The sequence below is a fragment of the Borostomias antarcticus genome (genome assembly GCF_949987555.1).
Source record: "Borostomias antarcticus genome assembly, chromosome: 12".
Classification (NCBI taxonomy): domain Eukaryota; kingdom Metazoa; phylum Chordata; class Actinopteri; order Stomiiformes; family Stomiidae; genus Borostomias; species Borostomias antarcticus.
The window spans coordinates 3,271,461-3,279,060 of NC_140245.1; the positions used below are offsets into that span (position 1 = coordinate 3,271,461).

Sequence of the window (7,600 nt, forward strand, 5' to 3'; positions counted from 1 at the left end):
CTTTGTCGCCAGCATCTCGCCAACGATGCATCGAAAAATCAATCCTGCCTTATGTGGATGTGCATACGAAGCAGTGATGACATAGAAGTATTATCTGAAGCAGAGAGTAACCCTCTTTTGTTTTAGAGATTGAGCAGGGCTCTGGTCTTAGCCATTGAATACTGAGTGCCGGGGTCATCTGAGGCCAGCTGCCCATTGATGGTGAATCCAGGAGCTTATCACTTTAAAGGCGTCAAGAAGATGTTCAGATGTATGCTTGTCTGCCTAAATTAGACAGATTATGTTGTGTGACTACCGGATATGAACTGCCTAACCCTACAAGGAGGATTCCTCCAGCTGGGCCATTCACTATCATACTACAGCCTAACGAGCCTGTATATGCGTGCTTGGCACCACTCTTTATTAACGCCAACTCCATCTGACATTTTAAGCATTGGCCTTCCTTCCATGAAAATGAGCTGTTCTACAAATTGTATTTCTTTCCATATGTGTAGTAGAGAGATTATCTAAATCAAATCGTGTGCAATTCAAATGTGTGTGGTTGCTTTTTTTTCAGATTGTTATAAAAAAAAAGGATTTAAATGTTTATTTTTAAAAGATACATTTCATTCATAGAATTCAACAGTAGCACCCTTAGCACTGATAGGGAGCTCATTCATCGCACGCGAACAATCAACAATACACTGAAATCCGTAACAAGCCCAGTTGCATCCAGAAGAAAAAAAAACGATTGTCAAATCTTGTCCGCATTCCCCAAAGTCATACCATGAGCTTTCAAGGTTCCTTTCCGTCCGTCGGATGTTTCCTTTCCGTCGGGTCACGAGACCGAGAAATCACTTGTAAACATACATTCACTTGTAGCGGTGGTAACATCCTCACGGAGTGTCACCATGTCGTGGCCTGCTGCCTGGTCTTAACCGGATGTTATCACATGTGCTGCTGTCTGGTCGGATGTTATCACATGTGCTGCTGCCTGGTCTTAACCAGATGTCATCACATGTGCTGCTGCCTGGTCTTAACCCGGATGTCATCACATGTGCTGCCATGTTTTGTCCATGGACTGAAGGTGCTCTTTGGCCTTCATCCTCAACGCCGCTATGCTGGAGCTCCGCTGGTCCACGTCTTCCATGGGGTACTTGTCGTTGAAGTTGGGGGCGCACTGGTAGGGCGGAGGCGGCATGGACTGCATGCCCTGGACCATGCCGGGGGGGGTGTTGAGGAACCCGTGGCTGGGGTAGGCGGGCTGCAGGCCCTGCCCCGGCCCCATGAACCCTTGGATACTGTGCATCGGGGGGCCGCTGGAGATGGGGGAGGTCAGCCAGGGGTCCAGGGGCAGCGGGTTGGTCATGGGCCCAACGTTGGAGGGCATGGGCGGCCGGTTGAAGGACAACATGGGCGAGTCGTGGAGCTTCATGTTGCTGGTGTCCATCTTCTCCTGACGGCGCCACTTGGCCCGGCGGTTCTGGAACCACACCTAGGGAGAAGCACCATGCGGGGCGTGAGATACATGGCTACCTCGGGGCGACTGGTTGCCCCGTCACTCGATCCGAGGCCCCTGCGGTCCATCGGCACGGTCACGGCTCGTCTCTGTCCTGGCCGCGCAGTGGTGGAACGAACTTCCCACTGACGTCAGGACAGCAGAGGCACTGCCCATCTTTCGTCGCAGGCTCAAAACTCACCTCTTCAAGAAGTACTACCATGATCCTCCCTCTTAAGCACCTATTGTATTTTTAGATTGCTATTCTTGCACTTTGCCTTCAGCACTAGATTATGCTCTTAGTCACTTGTTTTAGAAAGGAGATGCACTTGTGAGTTCTGGCAAGTAGTAGTACATTGGCTTTTCCTACGTTAAATGCAATTATTGTTAGTTGCTTTGGATAAAAGCGTCAGCTAAATTATTGTAATGTAATGTAATGGGTACCGCAAAGATAAAATGATCACAAGATTCTGTACCAGGACCACAACACATTTACTTCAGTCTATTATCTCTAGGTTTATAACACCCATATTATCGTGTCTTGGTAGACAACTCAAAAGTCGTTGATACTACAGTCGTTGATTATCCCCGACTTCAAGGCTGCTCATGAAATTAGGAGAAGCTCCGTACCTGCACGCGGACCTCTGGCAGGTTGACCTTCATAGCCAGCTCCTCGCGGCTGTAGACGTCGGGGTAGTGGGACTTCTCGAAGGCTCGCTCCAGCTCGTGGAGCTGGTAGGTGGTGAAGGTGGTGCGGTTGCGTCGGTGCTTCTTCTTGGGGTGGTCTTCCTCGGCGGGCTCTGGAGACTTCCCATCGCTGTCCACCTCCTTCTGGAGGTCCCTCATCTCCCCCTCGCACTTCTCACTGGAGAAAAGGTCTGACTCTGAAGAGAGGGAGAGACAACCATTCCAACTCTGATATTGGTCTCTACTGTGTAAAGGAAGTAGTCACTTCTCATGAAAAGGAAGGAGACTGATAGGTATGATAGCAAAGTCATATGGTACTGGTACAAACTTCAGTTTTGTCATAGAGGTACAGTAAAACTTCAGCACATTGGACAACATTCCACTGAATTCTTGTAGTTTGCACCCATTCCTTTTTCTTTTTTTTTTACATACAGAAATATAATACATATTCGCCCGCTAGACACTGCAAATGTTACTCTTGCTTATCACAAGTAATAATGCAAATAATGCATTTTTCCCAATGTTTTCCTACTGGGTTTGTGAAAGTGAATCCAAGATCCAGCCTTATACACTAACAGCTGACATAATGTCTTTGCTGCAAACTTGCTAGAAGTAATCTCACAGTGACAGATGCTACCTGGTAAATGTAAGTCTCCACATGGCAAATCTTTAATCCAGGAAGAGTATTTTCAAATAAATGGTTTAAGGGCAAATGAACCACATGGTGGATCAAAGCTCATTAATCAATTTGGAATTGACTCAATCAAGACAATCACCAGATCATTGGCTGTGGAGTGAACACCCCTCAAGATGCATACTACTCGTTGTTTTTTTAACCACTGAACAACATGCACTCAACAATAATCCCTCATTGGTCCACTCATCCTGAACACAAAATGTTGATGCGACCGAAATCCCTGGATAGTGGTGTGATGTCAACGTTTGACATTCAGCTCCACCATTAACGCCACACGTGCAACATCAACTTGCCCTTGAAACTCAAATTATTGAGCATAACTAGTATACACTAGTAATCAAAATATCCCAAACTGCTAAATCTTCCCCAAAACTATGCAAAGAATGATCCAGCAATCTATATCTGTCTTCACTCTATATCTGCCTACCAACATCCTCTGTCTTTCAGAACACCTAAAAAGGAATACTGTAGCTGAAGTCAAACCCCACTACCATACAGAACCAGTATCGAGGCTTCATTTAGAAGGAAGCTACATGAGTGTCAAACCAGAGCCTGGGGGGGGGATAGCTGGTCTGGGAGTCTACGTGACCTACTGCATGGGGGGAGCTTAAAGCAGTGATAGAGTAGGCCTGTCATGGGGACGGACTGGGAACGAGTTGGACTGATGCTGAACAACAAAGTGAGATATGAATGATGAGGTTTGTTAGTTTTCCTCTCCTGTAGGAGAGTTTGTGACTGAGGGACTCACCGTGGTAGGCCGAGTGTTGCGTGCTGTCTATCAGGCTGGGCAGGTGTCCATAGGGGTCTGAGGCAACCTGCTTGCCCGGCTCCTCCAGGTCCCCGTTATCTACTTTGTGGCCCCCCACGTCCTCCACGGGGCTCAGCAGGGGGTCCTGGTCCTTACTGAAGCCCAGGATGACGTCGATGCTGTGGACCCGGCCGCCCACGCCCGAACCCCCTCCTTTCACCATGTCATAGTTGTCTGGCGACAGGCAGCCGTCGTCCACCATTCCCAAGGTATCCATTGATAGATGCATCCGAGCTCACTTGCTCTCTCTCTCTCTCTCTCTCTCTCTCTCTCTCTCTCTTCTTCAGGACGAAACGCCACCAGATGCAACCAAAACACGTAGCAGCGTCCTGAGTGATCAGTCCTCACATGCGCTGGGGGAGGGCATGAGGACGGAGGGTGGCAGGTTGGCGTCTCTCAACGACCTCTCCTGTTGGGATCAATGTCCAGGCTGCAAAACGGGGGAGAATAAGTGAGACAAGACTTTATCCCAAAACATACTTTCCCTTCATTCTCTCGCTTATTGTTTTCCGTTAAAAAGTCCATGAATAATAAAAATGAAAGTGGCGATTGATATAAATATATAATAATAATTAAAAAAGTGTTCAAATTGAGTTTAATGATCAATTATCAATCATCAAGCACAGCAGCTTCCATGTGTTATGATCAAACAGGCACCATACTGTATGTAACTTTCCTAAAATTACATCGAAATCATTCCCTATGTTTTACATTGAATATTCTCCTCCCTGATACAGTCCCATCCCTGATATGACATTACATTACATTACATTACAGTCATTGAGCAGACGCTTTTATCCAAACGACTTACAATAATAAAATGAAGTCAGTGTACTACTACTCACCAGAACTCACAAGTGTATCGCCTTTCTAAAGTGACTTAGAGCATAATCTAGTGCTGAAGGCAACGTGCAAGTATATTGAAGACCTCCCTGATTCAGTGTCATCCCTGATATGAACATGTGCATTTCTGAATTTGTCACTCTATTTATCTATTATTCCCTCCACTGAATTGAGCAAAAGTCTGAGTTCTTTCTCTACTCTATGATGTGGTGCATAAATAAGACCCACAGATTGATTGTGCACATACAGCACTGTAGCATGTCGATGGGACAAGGGATTTTTCAAAAGTACGTTTTGAATTTTCAAAGTGAATTTCAGGCTTTCTCTATCTCCCGCAATGCAATATTAATGCAATCCCATAATCTTATTTCAATACTCAAATAAAGAAGATTAAAGACTTTTAAACTTTCAGAGGACATGCACATACACAACTTTAAAATACATTAAATACAATTACAAATGAAGCTAATTGTTTTCTGGTAATGAAAATTATTTGAAATACCAATCAGGAGTTTCAACAAATTTTGAGTTTGGACAAATTATAGACATGTACTCCAACTTTTCAAACAGAGCATGGTGAATTATTCTTGGCCCTTTAAAGAGAAGCTGGTGAATATTTAAAATAAACGGTTTTGGTCTTCATTAAACTAAATAACTATTCCTACATTTTGATGTATTTTTTTTTACCTAGCAGAAGACTGATTCCTAAACAAAAAATTAAAGTAGCAGTATCATTTAAATGTTTACATAAGGATAAATATATAAATGTTATGAATATAAAGTCCTACCTCTGTGTGAACTGCTGCAGGCTGTATACACGCTGCTTCTGTCTCTAAAGGAAGACAAATGACAGTGAAGACACTTCCGTTAAGTGTGCACTTGTCTCTTCGGGTAAGTCCTTGAAACCCTGGGCACACAAGTGAGCAAAGCAACAAATGAAACTCTACGTAACAAGAAAATAGAATTTCTCTCTTTCTTGTAAAATAAAACCCTTTTTTAACTATGCAGGACACAGGGGCTCATAGGAGAATGGAAGTAAAACTAAAGATTTTAAGAGGTTTAGGCTATTAATTGGAATCCTTCCCCTTTAAGAATGATTGACAGTTGTTTTCTGGTCAAGTAATTGCTCCAAATGTGGCCGGCATTCAGCCCTCAGAGGGAGGCCATTGCTAATGAAGCCTTGACAAAACTTTCTTTCAAAAAACTATTGTGTAAAAGATAATGGCTCGTACTGAGAGTTTTTGCTAATCCCTTCATTACAGACAATATACGAGAGAAGAGACACAGAGATAGGCTTCAGCAAGACGCTAATGGCTGCACACAGTAAAGACTTGTGTTCATGAAACAAATTCATTCAAACAAGTGCTTGTCTAGGTTCTTTGAATTTCAAGTAGGAGAGAGCTGTGAAAAAGCAATGAACAAAATGAATACATGTTGACAGCATTAAATTATTGAATACAAATATTTATATCCTGACAACATTGAACAAAAAAATGAAGTGAAAATTGAAAATGAAAAGTGATAAATGCCAGTTTTATTGGTTATTTACAAACAACCAGCTATAGGATCACCAGTACTCACCATGAGTCAAATAAGTATTGGAAGTTCAATTGAAAAGATTTAAAAAGATTAAAAGATCATCTTAATTAAATACAGACAGCTGCTGTACAGTGTCTATTTAATTATTCTGCCTGTTCAAACATATGGAGAAGGACATGACAGGTGCCCCAAGCACATTAGAGTATCTTTAAAAGGACTAGTGTGCTTTCAGGAAATACTACCTTACCTGTCACCTACAGCAGAGCTGAACCATGAATTCATATGACAAATACTGTACAACATTTGACATCAATACCCCCTCTTCTCTGAGAGGACGGGGACTTGATCAGACGTACTGTAGGTGGAGTTGGCAGGATGTATTTGACAGTACTGCGTTCCTCTGAAGCCAGGTGGCCCACCCAAAGCTGGGCCAGCTCAGTGTCACAGAGATCAACCCTCACCCTTAATGAGCCTAAAGACTTCATTGGAGATTTCCTCTGACCTCATCCATCTAAAGATAAGTTTAAGCACCTCCTGAGATTCCACACAGAACATCCAACGTGGAAAGTTATTTATGATATAGACCAATATCATCAATATATTCATGCATCTGCTTGGTCTATATAGTTCACTTTTTAAATCATCTAAAATTGCCCATTCCTATTGATTGCCCAAAGCACTATAACAACGTCCAATGAAAAGAAGATAAATGCATTTCAGGTAGCTAACTACTCACAAGCTTAAATCCATCACTAAACCTTGCACTGACCGATATTATATATGAAATGTATGAAATTATTTCACTTTCTATCCTTGTGCTTGATTGTTCTTGCCTGGCATAATGAAACCAATGGGCTGTTCCAGATCATGCAAACCCTGCCCACCTAACCCTCCAGCCACTGCAGTGAAAGGATTACTAGACAGTATTCCAACCCAGGTCTGACTGGGTCATTCCTCTGCACACCTTTTCTAAGACTGGAGAAACTTTTTCCAAGAAAGCACAGTAGTCGATGACTAGCCCATTCCTAATGGTAGATGTGGGTAATAAGCTTTGCTCAAATAAATGACTTAAGTGGGGTACCTTTAGCAGGACTTAGGTGTTCAGCGTTGGCGTGACCTTACGGCGAAATGAAGCACTCTGTACAAACACAGACATGGAGATTCCAAACGGATACCTATTATTTCGTCGTACAGTAGCTGCATGATTCAGTGGATATTGAACAACATTTAGTGTTTATTTAGGAAAACAAATACATGCAAGTAGATTATGGTCTTGATTGAAACTTCAAGACAGATACAGACCATCCATTGCATCTACTACACTGTTTACTGTACTTCACCCCAATGTAATTGTCTTAGTAAGGTGATCCTGGCCAGCAGTCTCCTGTTAGGAGCTTCTCAGGCTCTGTGGAGGCCTGTTTGATCAGGTGATTAGATATAACACTACATAGAGTACATGTACATACATGGAGATCTATTGGAGCCTTGAAACTCTATTCAAGCTCAAGAATCTATTAAACCTCTTCAACCTAAGATATTTCTAGGCTAT

The 7,600-nt window shown here is 43.1% G+C and overlaps 1 protein-coding gene across 1 annotated transcript; it reads right to left on the reverse strand.

Annotated features, from left to right (window-relative positions):
• Nucleotides 1-1,030: 1,030 nt before the first annotated feature.
• Nucleotides 1,031-3,898, reverse strand: LOC311316196 (retinal homeobox protein Rx1-like; the record flags this gene model as incomplete). Its single annotated transcript, XM_084447003.1, has 3 exons — nt 1,031-1,474; nt 2,108-2,361; nt 3,610-3,898. 3 exons carry the CDS (start codon nt 3,896-3,898, stop codon nt 1,031-1,033), a joined length of 987 nt encoding a protein of 328 aa, XP_084303129.1.
• Between the last annotated feature and the right edge of the window lie 3,702 nt (nt 3,899-7,600).